This window comes from Rhopilema esculentum, chromosome 21, assembly GCF_057945365.1.
Source record: "Rhopilema esculentum isolate cy_ngs chromosome 21, ASM5794536v1, whole genome shotgun sequence".
Classification (NCBI taxonomy): Eukaryota; Metazoa; Cnidaria; class Scyphozoa; order Rhizostomeae; family Rhizostomatidae; genus Rhopilema; species Rhopilema esculentum.
The window spans coordinates 8,380,844-8,398,519 of record NC_142835.1 but is presented as its reverse complement, the minus strand read 5'-3'; the positions used below and the strand labels follow the sequence as shown (position 1 = coordinate 8,398,519).

The 17,676-nt window shown below is 36.5% G+C and overlaps 1 protein-coding gene across 1 annotated transcript; it reads left to right on the top strand.

Annotated features, from left to right (window-relative positions):
- The first annotated feature begins 3,648 nt into the window (after positions 1 to 3,648).
- LOC148957703 (uncharacterized) lies at positions 3,649 to 11,770 on the top strand. The gene is made up of 10 exons (XM_089114814.1): positions 3,649 to 3,792; positions 5,030 to 5,091; positions 5,348 to 5,424; positions 6,638 to 6,732; positions 7,139 to 7,194; positions 7,696 to 7,866; positions 9,004 to 9,228; positions 9,823 to 9,975; positions 11,226 to 11,325; positions 11,581 to 11,770. Coding segments are annotated over exons 1-9 (906 nt in total). The 5' UTR covers positions 3,649 to 3,790; the 3' UTR covers positions 11,291 to 11,325; positions 11,581 to 11,770.
- Positions 11,771 to 17,676: the final 5,906 nt, after the last annotated feature.

Genomic DNA, 17,676 nt, shown 5'->3' with positions numbered 1-17,676 from the left:
ACTTACGAGCATGCTGTGAATCTTCTTTGAGCGAGTTGTGTTACCGTTATAGAAATAGTTTCCATTATCGGGGACCCTGTGCTATAGAACGGAACGGGAAGTACTTTCTTTTGTGATTTGTCTATCATATTTGTCTAAACTATCAAACTATTTTTCCTTGTCACTAAATCAATTACCCTTCTACAGCCATTTTTTCAAAGATATTGAAGGGCAGTTAAAGTTAAACGCACTATATCTTGAAAGATGAAGCCCTGTTAATGTAAACCGAAAGTATCCCTGGTTCTCCAGATTTCTTTGTCACTAAATCAATTACCCTTATACAACCATTTTTACAAAAATATCGAAGGGCAGTTTGGCTCCGTAATAATAGGTTTTTTGTATAGTCTAACCAATGGGAATTTAACTCCTAATTCCCTTTACTAAACACGAGGTTTTTCAAATTTCAATTAAGCGATTTATTTTAGACAAACATCAGCTGTCAGTATTCACATTTTGACTTGAGGTATGTCGCTGTTTGGTGCTAAGAAAACATAACTACAGATCTATGAGGCATATTGACAATATTTCCAGTAAAACCCTTTCAGCTGAAAAATAAACAAAATCAATAGGTCAACAAGATGCGCGAGAGTTGAACGAAACTTCACGTGATAAATGAAATTTTTTTGTTATTGCGCGAGATTGTGAATCTGACAGTGATTTGTTTATATAGACTTTCAAAAATATTTGATCACCGAAACCATTTCATTAGTTTTGAATATTTAATGATGAGAAAATGTTGAATCTTTTATCAGTAGAGCTCTTTCAAGAAAAAGCAAATTTCATGGGAATGAATTTTGCCAATGAATGAAATTGTATAGCATTTATCCAATGAGGATGCTGTATGGAAAGCATAATCTAGAATAAGCAAAAAAGTTCATTAGTCAGGGCCTCGTTAATATTTCTAGTCTGCAAGGGGTTTGCCAGTTAAGATACCAGGAATAATTAGGCAATTTAGAATGTTTCTGCCTATGAAATGTGCTCTTCAAGATATGGCAATATGCCTTTAAATTGTGCAGATCTGCCAGAAACCCAAATCATACTTATTCGATCTGAAGATCAAGCCCGCAGTAAAAAATGGCAAGGAAAAACAGATTCCCCTAGCTGAAAAAGAACCAAAATAGTTTTAACAAAGCTCCCAACAATACAACAAGAATAAAAATCACAGTTTTGGTGACGTAACCACGAGTCGCATCTCTCTTTTTGCTCCAGGCCCCAGAAAAGCTATATCAGTAGCATGATGCGCCTTACCCTCATTCATTAGTGTGCATGCATGCGAAAGAGTCAAATATTTAAGTTTCATATAATCCGTTGTAGAATATCGAAGAAGCCCTACTCCTACTGAATGCAATGAATGAGTATAAAGTGCATTATAAAAATTGTTGCATGTTGTGGTTGGAGGTCAAAAAGGAAAAAGTGTCACAACTCATGTACTAAGAAATTTTTCCCAAAAGTCGGTTAACCAGTGTTTTCCTTGTTTAAAGACTGGTGTTCTGTGAATGACATATGACAACCTCTTGCTGTTAAAAACTTACAAATCGACCCCCTTTAAGACGTTTGCAGAGATGAGATGATAAGAAAATTCTCTTTCAGAAAATATCAGAAAATCTTCCATAATGCTACCCTTTACACTATTGCAACAAAATAAAAAGGGAAATTTGTCAGGCTCGTTCCTTTTAGTGAGTTATTAAAAGATGGCTAGCATTCTAAGTAGCAAAAATATAGTCCGGGCAAGATAGTATCGTTCATTGACGGATTACTTGCAAAAATTTTTACTTGATACTATTAAATTGCCAAAGTTGTTCCCGGTTGTCAAAATGGGCATTCTAAAGGACCTTTGCACACGAGGGTTTTCCAAACAAATAGGCTTCGACTTTGAGCAGACACTGAACTTAACACACCTTGCTTTGATCTTAACGAACTTAGACAACTTTTTTGAAGAAGTCTTAAGTATTTTGCTGTTAGAAAAGAGTTGATTTGCGTTTTGGTGAAGCTTTAATGGTTGAAGCTTCAGCACCTTTTTTTGTCTTTCTTAGGTGTTGCTTTGTGCGTGACGTCAAAATGGCAAGGTTGTTTTGGTTGCTAACTATTATGAATTTTGTTATTGGAGGTGGATTTTGTGTCCAAAGACTAACACAAAGGCATAATCAATTCAATGACCTTCGAAAAATTCAATGAATCTTTTCAAGTGACCTTTTTCACATTTCAATATTTCATCCCTTGCTACTGTATCCTTACCCCGAATCGGTTACTGCCGTTTTTGTCCAACTTAAAAAACATGGAATGATGCACTGGTAAATATAGCATTTGCCAAAAAGTCAAATAAAAAGAATCAACCTTCATTAATGAATTGCTAGTTAAACTACATTGCAATTGTATGTCGAAAAAGGAAGCCTTTAGATTTCTATTCTAAGTATCAAGTTTCTTCTAATAAACGGTTATAGTTGAAAATAGCATTGAAAAACGGCCATCGTCCGAAAATTTATGACTAAATGCAGATATCCGAAAGAAACGTTAAAGGAAAAATAGTGCGTTTTGTAGCCATTTGGTAGCCATTGAAGACCCTCAAATCGACTGGACCTCCCTGCCAGGCCCTAATGGAATTACCCCCCTGGGGCTTTGAACAAATTGTTGAGACGCAACTTTTTGCAATTTTCTACTTTATGTTGCCCCTGTAAATTTGAATCCCCCGCTTTCCCCAAAAATCAATGTTGGATTTGTAGTTTTATTATAATTTCTCCTTCGAAATCATGCAATCAACATATAGTCGGGGGAGGGGGAGTTATTTTTTTAAGTAAAGAGGAAATAAGTCAGCTTTCCGTGATAAGTCTCAACTATTTTTGTCCGGAATTGTAGTTGAAGAGTCCAAGGTAGAACACACCTATATAATCTTGCTTGATTTACTAATCAGATTGAATCGAGCCGTTTTGCATTTCTCTTAGGGGTTTTCAATGTTTCGCCCGTGCAATTATTTAAATATTAATTTCTGCAATGAGCAGACTCTGCAAAGCTTCCCATTAACACCAAGAACATTCAAAGCTCTTATATTTATGCGATACTACCTTCGCCTTCTCTATGCATGCCAAAGATCAAAACATTTCTGTTAAATGGAGTTTAACAGTTCTATAATCAATTTATTGATAGTTAGAGATTCAATGCCCAGCGCAAAATCCATTTCAACAGAGCAGAAAATTAGGAAATATGGATGTTAAAAGTGTGCAATCAGGATGCCATCTTCGGCGAAATTTTACGATAATATTTATGCAAAACAGGTGAATCAGTTGTTTTCAAGGTTTAAGGGTATCTGTTTGACATGAATAGGGATAAACCTATTTATAACATTTGCATGCTTTATCGTAGACATCTGACTGTATAGATAGCTCCTCTGAGCAAACCGAGACATTTCCTTATCAACAACCTCAGAAAAAAGACAATTCTTTGAGCCACATTTGAAAAAAACTGTTAAAGTTATCTTTTTAGCTTTCGAATCATGAAAATTGTCGTTGATTTTACTGTGCTGAATCAAGAAGTATTTGTTTTTGATTTCTATTGCATTGCTTATGATCGATACGCTAATGCCTAACTTGCTAAAGCAGCTGCTGTAGAGGGAAGTCCCTACCGGATGGCAGTTCAATCAATATAGAGTTGTCAATTGTCAGCCGAGATGTATAAAAGAGAGACAATCATTGCTTATGATACACATTGGGAAGGACCTTCAAGATCTGCTGGTGCTTAAGAAAAGATTTTCAGCAACATGTAAGTACATTTTAAGACATTTGTATAAAGACTTTCTTGTTCAATTCAGGTACACGCTTTTTATCAGAACACTTGGTTCCAGTTTTAGCCTTGTGCTTCTAATTCTTTCGCATAAACTAAGCCTGTTTCTTATTTTTTTTTTTATTTTACAAAGGAACTTTCCTGTGCTTATTAGTGTCGGAACATAACATGTTCTTGATAAAGAAATAAATACTACTTTGCTTATCGTTTTTTTCCTTTCTTTTGCTTTTCTTTCATTTTTGATTTTTTCTGGTTCTTTCTAGAGTTTTGTTAAATTTCAGCTTGCTTTGTTTCTTATGTTGTTCTTATTTTTTGGACAAATTGAATGTGTCTGCTGCCGGGTATTAATCTATATAACATACTGTGGAATCCCGATACAGCGAACTCTGAGGGGAACCAGAAAATAGTTCGTTATATCGGAAGTTTGTTAAACCGAGAGATAACGTTTTTGTTGGGTCCTTTGGCAGTTCACGCCTAAAAAATCTGCTGTAGGCTTGTTTAGGCTATCTACAACATCTGTGCACATTTGAAGTCCAAAAAAACCAATGTGAATTCAAATAATACAACTGGCTGGTCATTGAAAATGAAAATCTTAATTTTCCTTTTATAATTTAGGACCAAGAGATTGGCAAAACTGATATCACTTCACTTCTAGTTGGTGCCTGAATGATGTCTTCGATTGCTTCACATTCTTTTCTTTCTGTTTCTCAATCTGGGTCTCTCAATAAGTTTTTGTCGTCGCTCATTGCCAATGTCACATATGTAAGAAGGTATTCGTTAGTGTCAAGGTACTCATTTGCTGTATTTTCTGACGCAATCAAACTTTCATCTCGTGCACTGAGTCTATCAGCCATTGCTCAAAATGTATCATCGGCATGTTTTGTTGATTACAAAAATGATTTTCCCCCAAGAGAAAGTGATAAATGAACAACAAAAATGAATAAAAAAAACAGATGAAACATTTATGAAAAAATCGTTATATCGAGGGTAACTATGATGAAGGGACCTAAAGATTGGTTCGTAATAACGAGAGTTCGCTATTTCCGGGGTTCGTTATACCAAGAGAATTTATAAGGATTTTGTTAGGCCAAATCCAAGGGACCAGACATATAGTTCGTTATACCAGGAAGTTCGTTATTTCCGGGGTTCATTATATCGGGATTCCACTGTATTGCATTACAAAATATTATACTTTATAAGTTTGAATTCCTTTCAGGGCATTGGTTCTCTTTCTCTTGCTTTTGCTCAAAGTGTACATCGGAGAATGTTCACACCCACGTAAGTTTTGTTTTAGTTAGGTTGAAATTTGTAATGTATCGATCAAATGACAGTATTTTGTAGCCTTTCTTGTGCTATTTGTGCGTTATGGTGAGCACACATAATAATGTGTAAAACAGATTTAAAGATTTTTAAAGAAACAATATTTTCTGACTTTTTGTTTGCCTTTAGTGGGATTAGATTGCTATAAATTAATCCTGGATTTGCTTGGATTCGTTTCATCGTCCAAAAGAAGTTACGTTTTTCTCTCCTGCAGTTGATTCCTGCCCAATCAAGGTGGAGCCAGTTGGATGTTACGAGGACCTTTATCACGACAGAGCTTTAACAACCGAGGTATTCACTATCCAGACGCCTTTTTCAAGGGAAACCATGAAATAGGTCCTTTATCTTTAAAGACATTTGACACAGGTAAAAATGGCTTAAAGCCACTCGACCACGAGCGGTTGACCAATCAAATTGCGAACAGATAAAAACACGTGAACGTTTTCCGCATTTCTGCAAATTGGTGAAATCCTAGAGCAGCGCGCAGTGGTTTCACGTGAGCAGTTTTTCAATTCCTTTCTTGTGCACGTGGTCTGATCAATTTGGCCTAATTCATTTTTGGATTTGCTGAACTTATGCATGTCAAATGCCTTTAAGATAGATGATTCAAAATAGTCATAACTACTGTATATTGTTGGTACCTCAGAAGAGGCGTGATTAAGGCAAACTCATGGATCTCCTGTGTAACAAGAACGGCAAGGAATTTTTTCCACAGGGGATAGCAGGTAAATATGGTAGGGGACAGACACATTTATCTTTGAGGGGATGGGTCAATTTGCATTCATGTAGGTAGCGCCCGTCGTTATTAGCCGTCATATACCCAGGGCCACCGAGTCGTTTTAGAGGGTACTTGCGAACCGCAAAGCTCGTTTTTGCGTGATGATACTTGTTGCGCACATGAACACTGCGATGTATGCACAATGATAGTCTGAGTACCAGAGCCACAGAAGTTCAAATGCTTAGATAGGGAGCCAAGTTGAGAAGCGGAGGAGCGTCTAGCTGAGAAGAGGAGGAGCGTCCACTCATATCCTCTAATTTCTGCGCTCGAATTGATGTGGCTCTGGTACGGAGGGTAACAAAACGAACGCTTGGGAAAGAAGTGATTGTGAAAGTTGTAGTGAACAGAAATTAAATATGGAAAACGAGAGGAAGACCTGTTTGTTAGAGAGATTTGAGACTTTGGGGGTTTTTTAATTGGATAAAATTGTCAAATATTTCACCCACACTCATTGCAATTTAATCTGTGCCGACCATCATTTTTGCTGAGTTAGCAGTAAATGATGCGATATCTGTCCAATGAAAAGCCAGTTTTTGATTCCTGAGGGGGAGCTGGGTATTACTTACCCCCTTTGAGGAACATCAATAAGCGAACACGGGTAGCGATAAAGCAGTGCATGCTCGCAAACAGAGTAATTTTCTGTTTCTTTTACTTTTTTCTCTCTTACATTTCTTATTCTTCAAGATATTTTAGTCTGGATTTTGAAATGTCTTGAAAATGTTCTAGATCTTGAATGCCAGAGACAGCTCTCGTGACATTTATGCGGGATACTCGATTTCTTGGGGAAATTGGAAAGACTACCTACCAAAATTTATCTGCGAGTAAGTTTTTTCTCATAACTTCTTCAAGTTGTTCAAATATTTCAGTGAATAGCTACTTCCAATGACGGGCCAATCGGATATGAGGGAGTATTTTACTTTCATTGAAATCTGTTCCGCAAAGCAATCGCTATAAAAATGAATAGAAATTGATGGGTATTTTGTAATTTTTATGAAAGGAAAGTTGCACAAAGTTTAAAGTTGTACTTAAAGGTAACAAAGTTTCTGCTATATAAAAGGTATTAGCTTTTAAATACCCAGAGTATTTTGAAATTGTTGTTAACACCACAACGACGTTATATTCATGCTAATCGTCATTACCACCATAATCAGTATAGCCGTTAAAATTATATCTTTTTTGATACAGTTTGCTTTATGAACTATAAATTACCTCATACTTCCTTTTTAGCTGTGCTAAAGTTGCATTTAAGAAAGGATTTAGAGTCATGGGAATTCAGTTTTATGGTAAATAGCGAGCGTACCAGTTAGATAAAGCCTCGTCTTTCGAACAGGTCGAATAGAAACAGTACTGGTTTTAACTTATTTTGCTTTAATCCTAAATGCTTTGCGTTGCAAAGATTATTGACAGGACAGTTTAAGACCCTAATGATGTAAAGGAAAATTTAATTGGGATTGTTGTGTAATAATTTAAAAAGAAGCTTCCATAAGTGCACTTCTCGGATGATTTTGAAGATAAATGGCATTTGCGTCACTATCTGCCTATTTGTTTCAAACTCTTTCATACTGGAATCCTTAGTTTCGCCTGAAGGTGCATCTGCTAACGTTTTTCAATTCAAATTAGGTAAATTTTTTTCAGTTTTATAAAAAATTGATGTGAACAGTTCTTTGGTGGTACAGAACTTGAAAATGGCTTTGAAAAAGCAAACATTTTAAAACATATTGGCTATAAACTAGCCAATAAATGAATTAATGCTTTTTTACGGGTCAATTTTATGTTTTCTCCAGGGGAATGCTGGGGCAGCATGAGAGGCCACTTGGATTATGCTAAGCATGGAAAGTCCAAAAACTGCGTACATGATGCACGTCGCGAGATATGGGGTAAATGCGAAAATGGAGCAGACATTGCTTGTTCGGGTGAAACACTAACAAACTTCGTATATAAAGTGGCACCTACAGGTACGGGTGCCTTGAAATTCATTTCTGTTGGATGGAAAACGTGAGCCTTGAAACAACTGTAGAAAATTTTATCTACCGTCTCAATGATAAACAAATTAGTCTTTTAAGGGAATTTAGTGCATCAGTTTATTTATTGCAACTATTGTTTAAAATCTAAATAATCAAAAAATTTGAACGAGGGGTAGTTTATGACCAAAATTTTTTTCAAAAAAAGGATATTGTTTTAATTGAAAACATTGTGTCAACTAAAAAAGTGTCCCCTGTGTCAGCTCTACTGCTTGCAAAACGTACTTGGAACACCTGAGCAGTTTCAGTCAATTCTCGAGATATTTTCATTTGATGACTATAGAAATAGCCGAGTTGCCCCCTTTCCCCAAACAATATTAGAAATCCACCCATTTTCAAGCTAATCAATTTTTTCGGTTGCGTTTGAATATTTTATTTCTGTAGAGAATAAGCTAACATTGTTTCAAGGGGAGTGAGAAACAGCTTATGCGAATGACAAAATACTATTGAAGTTCCAAGACTTGCTGACTTTACTAGTAAACATTACCATGTTACCTAGTAATATTTTCTTAACGTTTGTTATTCTCACGCTATCTCTTAAATGAAAAGCCAATTATCAACGCTACTAACTGACCTCCATAACCTGCTAGGATTCTAAATCGAAAGGTTTTTGGGATTTGGGAAAGATGTACACTTTCATCTTTGAAACTAGATGATTTCTCAAAAGGCTCAATGTTCTAATTTTTTTGAGTTCTCTTTATGTTGTTTTTGTTTCACAAATTATTTTTCTTCAACTACACATTATAATGTTTTTTCAAAACAAAAAAAACAGTTTTGCGTGATATTTTTTGTGGAATTTTTCATTCTGCTCTGTTTTGTTAACGTTAGAAAAAATTTGTAAAAGAACATCACTTTATTTCTTCTACTTTTTCATCAGAGGCTAGTCATGCCCTTACATTGTTATAATTGTTGGCGAATCCAACCTTGGTGAACTTAAAAGATGTGTTGTTATAAAAAGTATTCTCTGATTCAAGATGTGTAAGGAATTCTAGCCCGTACAACTAGTTCATACTTGTATGGATATTTTTTGCTGCCATTACCTTGAGATAAAAAAATCTTAATTTCGCTCAGGCTGCGACACTTACTACGAACCTGTTGGGTGTTTTAAAGACAAGCAAGCTGTGCCAAGACCACTTCCAGACTACGTCATGAACGAACGTGACTACACTATCTCAAACTGGAACGAGCATTTGATTGATTGGAAAAACTGGAACACCTACTCACCCCAGATGATTTGCCGATGTGCCGAGAAGGCCAAAGAGCTTGGACGCAAAACATTTTCACTGCAATTTTACGGTGTGTTTTGCCATTTATTTGGACAGGCACAAATGAATACTATTCTATTTTATTCCATTCCTTGACGTAACGTAGTAGACTCAAGCGTCATTGGGAGGCAGAATGTAAATAAAACCCCTTGTTTATGTTAATGCAGCCCCTGGTTTTATTTCATCAATTCTTTATAACGTTGAGGAATGGGTTAGATATTCGTTTTTGGCTTTATTCTTCTTCAGTCGTATGAAACTTGTGAATAAAACTTTCTTAATCTTACAGATAGTCAAACAAGCGTATGATAGGAATGGCACTGTCCTTTAAATAACATCTAATGAAAATGCATGCTGATTTTAAGGCCCCTCCCTACAAGTGCATACGACAATACAGTAGAAAATAGCCAGTCGTCCAGTTTCATCGTGCCCTTAAATTGCTTTTTCGAGTAAATTTTCTGCTTTTTGTTCAACGTTAATAAAGTAGGCTGTACAAAATCACCATGCATTTGATCTTCTCACTACAGTGACAAACGTGTGCCAAAATGGTCACCCTATGTTATGCCGAAATACTTTTGAATTTCTTTATTCTTGAATGTAATCTTCCTATCCAAACAATTTCTTTAAGGTGAATGCTGGACTGGAGATGAATCTAGCATAAATTACGCTAAAGACGGAAATTCGGAAAGATGCCTTGCAAAAGATTTCTTCAAATGTCCTTACAATTCGTACGATTGCGTTGGAATGGACCATGCAAATAGCGTTTACACGTTAACAACTGGTAAGGCTCAAGAAAAATAGATGCCATCAAAATGCCCCCATTCTCACATGCAACATTTATTCGGGAGGCTAACCTTCAGTATTTTATTTCGAAACAGTACCGTCTTAATTTCGCAGGGTCATGACACATGCGCATTATTAACAGTAATCGCACAGCTGTTCGATCTCAAAGAAAGACTGGATCGAACAACCTATATCATTGCCTATTGTTCTCCTACATCGGCACGAGGAATTGTTCGAATCTCTTCATGTTGGGACTTCTAGCGCATAAAGCTTAGGGCTGCAGTTGGTAAAAACGGTACGCACACAGTGCTGCGCTTTTGACTGTGCATGATTCATCGAATTCTTGAATAATCTAGGAACAGACCTAGGAAAATTAGTGTTAGTGAACAGTGGATTCCCTCTTACATAAACTAATTACCACGGCAAGCAATTCGAAAATCACAAAATCTTGTTTCAATGCTAATTTTTGATTTTGTAATGAAAAAGCAAGTTGAACTAAAACCAACATGCATTCTTTTTAATCCCAAGCAATACAGCAAGGTCCTAACATGGACTCTGCAATGTGGGCTTGAGTAGCTCGATCCAGTCTTTTTTGAGATCAGTGGCGACTACACGAATCTTGAACTTCCCGCCCAGGGTTTCAGGCGATAATACGGGCGTGCCATGACCCCGAAACGGGGGCTAGTGCATGGTCTGGATGATTAATCTCCCGAAAAAGCATGAATAATGGTCTTGAAAATATCCGTGGTTTCTGAACCAAGAGACTTGTACAGAGCTTCTCATCTAGACAGGGTTTTGTATTTTGATCGTTTTGTCTCAATGATAGAAATCTTTGCATGCTCGATTTCTTGGGTAAATGAAATGAAATTGTTCATAAATGAAATTGTTGACTTCTGACAAAATACTTGCCTTGTGGATTGCCAGATTGAAAGCTGGATCAGTTATAAGGTGAAACCCAGGAAAAGCTTCGTAGGAAACCTTTTAATGTAGCAAGAAGCAGAGTGGAGTGGATCAAAAAGGAAAGAACGAAACGCAAACAATGTTAAAAAAGGAGACGAGAGTATGTTGGGAAGAAAATGCTATGTATGTAGACTGAATGGGGCCAAGAGCAAAATACAGCAGTATGCTTTGTGTCTTTCTATTTTCTTGCTTTTACTATTTTATGTTATTATTGTTTCTTTATTATTACATGTATTTTTGCACGAATCGCTGTGAATTTTATCAATACTGATTCTTTCTTATATGCAGAACCTAGCACAGCAAAACCGTGGTCAAACCCCGTCAAACGTGAAAAGTTTGTTCTCCCAGCCTAATGGTTCAAAAATACTAGAGTGCATTTTCACCATAGGTAAGCTTGCTTTAAAATCTAGTTATTGTAACATTTTTTAGTCAATTAGACTATGAAACGTTATTTTCTTTCAAGAAAGCTTACTAGAGAGATTGTCACTATTTCTAAATAAGGTCTATTTATACTCTTTTGCTTTGCGTTTTTTATTCATATCATGTAAATCTTACTGCCATAACGGTCCCATTATTGCCATAATGATAATTGCAAAAAATAGATTGAGCATTAATTAAAATTGCTACGAATTCTCTCTTCTAGGTTAGATGAAAGCAATGTGAAGAGTAGACTTCGTTTATTATAAACAGAGCTTCCTTAGAAGAGATATTGCAAAAGGGGACAATATTTGGTTCAAATTAGCATCTTAAGCAAAGTAGCAAATTACATGCACAGAGTTCATGATTTATTTATTTCAGAAATTGAAGTTTAGATTATCAAATGATTGCAAGAATTTGCACGCTTTCTTGCCTCTTACCTGCACAAGTAAAAAGAATCGAACCTTCCCTCTGAATCCTTTGATGTTCAATGTCACGAATTCACTTTCAATTTGAAATGTCTCAAGGCCACCTTTTAACTGCAACGTGGTTGTAAACGGGTGTGATACTAAGGAAAGCTACAGGGGTGGGGGAGTAACTTTCTTCTTCAGTTTTATCAACACATGGCCTACCCTGTTCTTCTAAAATTGACTGAAATGAACTTTGCACGGGGATGTCATGTTTCTAGCATTGTGCTAGGAAATAACACTACACAAGAAGAGTAATAAATAATGCAAGAAGGGTTTAGCACTAAACATTGTTGATTGAGCGAGACGGCTGTGATAATATCTGCAATGTAATGTATTTTCCGACCATTACTTCTTCACTCTCCAGAAGCTGTTGTTGCTACTTGGAATAAGGGGCCACTGATAATTTCCTGTGGCACAGCTATAAAGCAATGATTTCGCAAATCTATTAAAGTAGCATCTATGTTGATGTAATATTAATTATCTTAAAACCAATGATCACACCTCACTGTGAAAAACCAGTTTATCAATCCCCACTGTAATTTTCCTCACGCTTTCCTCTTTTTGGTTGTTTTCACCACAGAGTATATATATATTGATAATTATGGCAAGATTCTGAAGATGTTTTTTTAAGAAGTTAGGGAGATTTGTGCAAAATTTGGCTGCTAAGAACCGGTTCTAGAAACAAACTGCTTGAATTTTGAAATCAGTTTCTACAATACTGTAATGTTAATAATTTTTAGTCATGAATTTACTTAAGTTTTTAAGTTTAGTGCGACACCCCCTAATAGTTCTGTATCCTTTGGTAAATTTTCTTTCATTCGGTAAAAATCATTCATTGGTAGTCAATAGTAACAAAGTAACGCCAAGATTTTACTTAATTTATTTTTTTATCAGTATCAATCTTCTTATCAGTAGCGTAGCGGGGGAAAGGGGGATATTCTCGAATATATTTTAAGCTGATCTCAAGGGCTTCGTCGCAAAAATTTTCAGTAAGCCTCAATGTTCAGTAATTTCTCCTCGTTTTTGGGTTTGTGGACTTTGCTCCAAGAAGAACAGACTTGGTTTAAAACTTTTGAATACTGTTAATTTTTTTAGATATTTGATCACAACTTTGGAAAATCACTTTTTGTACGTAGAGATTCCTCGCCTTACACAATTCAGGATTTAAATGTTAGTGGAGTTGTGAAGAAAATAGACAGTTGCAGAATATGGTCAGCCACCTATGATGTCGAATAAAGGGAAATTGCCACGAAAAAACGCCATGGTTTTTACAAAATGGGTGTTTTTCCAAATTCTTTGGGGTGTGATCAGCAAAAATATCTTCCTCTTTGGCCTACCATTCTTCCAAATCTGGCTACGCCACAGTGAAAAACCACATTTCAAAAATGGGCGTTTCCATCATTTACCAGTGACATGAAAGGTGTGGCACCAAAAGGGGTGTCTAACACCTCCCCAATCATTGTTGCTTAAATCCGCCCCTGCCCTGAACGCAGCGATTTCTGATATAAAACTCATTATCTTTGTCAGAGCAGAAAATCGAGAAAATTTTTTCAAGTTTGACGAAGAGAGTCTGATTTCCGCTAGAAAATTCAAGCGCTCCGTAGTTGGTCTGTAAAATGGTTGTTTGCTGTTTTGTTAATGTGAAGAGGTTTAAAACAAAGATCCATTTGACTTTGGGTATTGTGTGGCGCCAGAAAAATGCGTTAATTGCTAATTCCGTTTTCCAGAGCTCGTCCTGCTCTGGGGCAGGACGACGGAACCATTGAGGGATTAGTGAATTTGGTTCAGTGGCAATTTAGGTGTCCGCACTGGAAAATTAGCGAATCCAAAACTAACTTAGGCCAAATTGAGCAGAGCACGCGCACAAGGAAGGTATTGAAACCGCTCACGTGGAACGACTGCGCGCTGTTCTAGGATTTCACCGATTTTTCACGTGTTTTTCTCTGTGCGCAATTTGATTAGTCAACCGCTCGTGGTCAAGTGGCTGTAAGCCACTTTTACCTGTGTCGAATGCCTTTAAGTGTGTCAGAAGTTCTTCCTGAAATCTTGTTCGTTGCGTCGAGGGCCTAGGGCCTAGTGATGTTTCATTTTGTATGGCGTTTCAAATTTCATGTGGCGTGTCAAGTTTAACATGCGTTTCAAATTTCATATGACGCTTTACATTTAATATAAAATGATGCATTGTGACAAGATGTGATGCATTGCGTTATGGCGGGAGAATCAAGGAACACAAGTCACGTACAAATTCTGTTTTTCCATTCAAAGCAGCAATGTTTTCAATAACTTTGAATGCCGGTGCAAGGAATACCTGCCAGCACAAGAAGAGCTCAAGACAAAATAACTGCGGTACAAACAAAGAGCTTCGTCATTCCTAGCAGGGTGCTGCATATTTTCCACCAGTTTGGAAACAGATCTTTATCAACTCCGAGTAAATTTTTCTTATTCAACTTTTTTGCCACCATTGACTCAGTAGAGATATTGAGTTAGTCGTGCAACAAAAAATAATCAAATGTATTGAATAATTATCATGTTATGCATTATGTTAAGCTATTTTTTCAACAATATTGCTTATAATCAATTGTTATCATCACAAATTAAAAGAGTCTGGGAAAATGTACTTAGAATTGGGAGCATTCTGGTTGTCCATTAGAAATATATTTGGAGAAATATCAATGTGGTGTATGAACCACAACGAATGCTTCTTTATCTATAATTCCTATATCCCAATGGGTGTCTTTTTAATTTGAGCGCCATCTTTATTATCCTTTTTGCGTTTTATGGTTTAACATTTTGTTTGTTTTTCTCTGCAAAAGCTTTCCTGAATTTTTTGTTGTCTGAAGTAATATTTTAGAACTGCACAAATATTTCTTTAGAACTGCACAAAAAACTTTTAGAACTGCACATTTTGTGTAGAACTGTACAGTAAAAAAGCCCTGCCGGGAGAAGTAAAATATTTTGATTTCTTCCGATGAATTACGGTGAATTAATTAATCAAGTTCTATTAGGATTATTTTTGATAGATGGTTTTAATAAGATTTGGTAGATTTCAAATAACGGAAATTATCTTATTTGATCGTAGACTCTGAATTGCGATGAAATACGTCGAAATACGTTGTATGAAAACCAGCCTTTAAATGGGCAAAAATACCAAGTAACTAGGAATTCAAGTAGATCAGCAATTAAAATGATCGAGGTGGTTTTCAAATCCCTGAATGGCCATTGATTTGAAAACCACCTCGACCATTTGCCGTCCTATATGAGTAACATGTTCACTAGGGTAAGCAAAACCTCTCGCGTACTGCATTCTTATATTATGAAATTGACCATATTATGAAAATGCCAAAAGCTCAACAAAGCCTAAAGAAATTGAAGGAAGGTCTAATAAAATCCTGCATTGTACGAGTCGCAGTATTTATTTCGAATGTTTCAAATTCCTTTTATTTATTTTAATCTATTTTAAATTAAATGGTATTTGAATGCAAGACCCCCTGTAAATCAGTTTTTCCCTAGCTGAAGGGCTACCATGCCTAAAAATTGGAAAGGAAAGGAAATGAAAAAGAGCAAGATAGAAGATTAATTTAGGTTAAAGAAAAACTTTTGTTTAGAAGACGACTCAGGGCATTTTTTAAGAATTTTCCACTGGTGGGGCATTTGACAAAAGGGCATATAGATAAAGGTAGAATTTACAGAGAAACAGGCTTTCAAAAATATTCTAGGGGAATCGCCTATAAAAGCAGCAGTTCCTGGGAAAAATGAATTGAGATTTGAAACCTGTTTAATGAAGATTTCATCCACCAATATCTCAAATAAAGTAAAAGTAAAAAAGTCACCGAATCATTAGGGCACTTTAGTGGTGGGGCAAACATGTTCCACTGGTGGGGCAATGAAAGGGGCTGGTGGGGAATTTCCCCATCACTTTATATGTTAAAAAATTCCCTGAGACGAATACACTTTTTCCTATAAGAATCCTATAAATTCTGTCCAACCAAGGGCACCTGCTTCAGGGGGCAGTGGGGTAGTAGCCCCCTTGCCTTTTTCTTTGTCCTTTGCCCCCGTTGCCCTCTTCGAGTGCAAGCTTCCGTGTGTCCAGCCTCTATATTCTTAAGCAATTTTCGTTTTGAGCCTGAATATGTTCTAAAATCAGGCCCGTCGGAACCGGGGGGCTGAGGGGGCTGGAGCCCCCCCCCAATAATTGTCAAACTGTAATATCTTTCCTTTATAACAGTGTACTGAATGAGAAGGAAAACAATGGTCAGCCCCCCCCCCCCCGCAATATAAATTTCGTTCCGACGGCACTGAAAATTATTCTTATAATTTTAAACCTGGTATAGTTTCAGGAGTTTTGAAAATTGTGAAACACATAAAAATATGAAGAAAATATGCAATTTGTAGCTGAGCAATATTTTCAATGAAACAACTGATGGATGGATAGCACAAATTATGCGAGTTTTGAATGCACAATTTAATGGAAATGGTGTTCTATATCTCGATTATTTGCAGTTATAAAAATCTTGTTATAAAAGTTATGAAATATTTTGTTTCTAGTCAAATAAGCTCCTCAACTTTTTTGGTCCTCTAAATATAAATCCCTTGCAAAGTTGCTCCTTATTAGTGAAAAAATGTTATCCATCCAATTATAAAGTCATTCTGAGGATTATCTTTAGATAACTTCTAAAGAGCTGAAAATGACCTAGCAAGTAAGAAATATCGATTATTGTTTTTTGCCCCCTTTAACTATGTCCATAACTCCTAACATGAATTGCTTGTTGGTGCCATTCCCCCCATTTTTGGGTCTTTTATATAGAATGGCCAAAGATATACTGTTTATTGATTGTTGAAAAATTTGAAAAAAGATAATCAAAACTTCTCTGCAGAAAAATATAAGCTTTATATCCAATTAATATTTGTATACCGTAGCTACATTAACCGTTTCTGCGTTTCTGTCACCAAACAACTTTTTAAGATTTGTTTCAATTTAATTGTTTGATTTGAACCGAGTAATTTGAAATCAAGTGGCATAGGGAAAAATGGCAGTGAAAACAATGCATATTTAATGATTTTTTACCTTTCCAGATATACTTTTCTGTTCCTCGTCCATAGAATTATATTCATCGCTTAGAAAGAATACCTGCGGAACCCAGGGGTTGGTCGCTGAGAAGGCGTTGAAAATTGATGGTCACGTGGAGAATTCCCACGCCGAGGCCTTCCATCCTCCGCTTCGGCTTCGATATCGATTGGTGTTATGACGCCATATTTTTGTCGCGAATTGTACAAATGCTTGGGATATACAAAAGGATAATGTTTGATTTACTGTGAGAAAATTTAGTCATTAAAAGCAGTTTTGATATGTCTGCACTTTCGCTCTATATAACGGTCTGCAGACAGTTATTTGATTCATGCTCGTCGGCTGACCAAAACAAAGACGAAGTTTGGGAAGAAACAGCGCGGAAGCTAAAAAGACTGAGGCATGCCCTGCAATGCCGAAGCTGTAAGAGAATATCCAGGGATTTATATGGTTCTACTGGTTGTCTTCACTTGACTTGTGGCTCTTGCAAAGAAAGAAAGCGAGGAAAATTCACGGCTTGTCGGTTTTGTAAGAATTGTGAAGAACTGGAGCTGAACAAACAGCACAACTGTGTCCTAAAATGTTACGCCAAAATTTGTGAGTTATTGCGGAGTTATCTTCTTCATGGGAGTGACTGTGAAAGAAATGGCAGAATTGAACAACTTTTAGAGTTGATTTATGAAGGTTCTACGCTGTTTGACACTACACACGAGGGAGCATCAAATCAGGGAAGTCTAGGACATCCGAGCTCTTCCGCGGATACCGGACAAATAAGAATGATTGACGT

Excerpts from the sequence above, each read along its gene's own strand:
- LOC148957703 (XM_089114814.1), top strand. Across the intron at positions 6,733-7,138 it reads CTACCAAAATTTATCTGCGA|CTGTGCTAAAGTTGCATTTA; the intron begins GTAAGTTTTTTC and ends CTTCCTTTTTAG. Across the intron at positions 7,195-7,695 it reads CATGGGAATTCAGTTTTATG|GGGAATGCTGGGGCAGCATG; the intron begins GTAAATAGCGAG and ends TGTTTTCTCCAG.